Source organism: Cystoisospora suis, assembly GCF_002600585.1.
Source record: "Cystoisospora suis strain Wien I chromosome Unknown contig_5821, whole genome shotgun sequence".
NCBI lineage: Eukaryota > Apicomplexa > Conoidasida > Eucoccidiorida > Sarcocystidae > Cystoisospora > Cystoisospora suis.
The window spans coordinates 1-256 of NW_027158611.1; the positions used below are offsets into that span (position 1 = coordinate 1).

At 50.8% G+C, this 256-nt stretch overlaps 1 protein-coding gene across 1 annotated transcript; it reads right to left on the minus strand.

The window, feature by feature from the left end:
- Positions 1–256, minus strand: CSUI_009620 (uncharacterized protein; the record flags this gene model as incomplete). Its single annotated transcript, XM_068069733.1, has 1 exon — positions 1–256. A coding segment is annotated over one exon (256 nt), but the record flags the coding sequence as incomplete, so codon positions are not given.

Below are 256 nucleotides of genomic sequence, written 5' to 3' on the forward strand. Positions count from 1 at the left end.
TCTTTGTGTTCTTGTTGAACGTGAAATGCGTGCAAGTCGCCTCAGCCTTGCACAAGTCCTGGCACTCTTTCATTCCCTTGTCAGCTGTAGCAGCCTTGACGGTAGTCACCTTGATGCTCGGTGTCTTTGAACCAGCGTCGTGCGGCCTGTAACAGCTTGGCTCGAAATTGAGCCGGCAAGTCCTGGTAGCGGACATGTCTCCTTTATAATCGTACCACTTCGGCTCTCCTTTCTTGAGATAGCATCTCTTCGACTT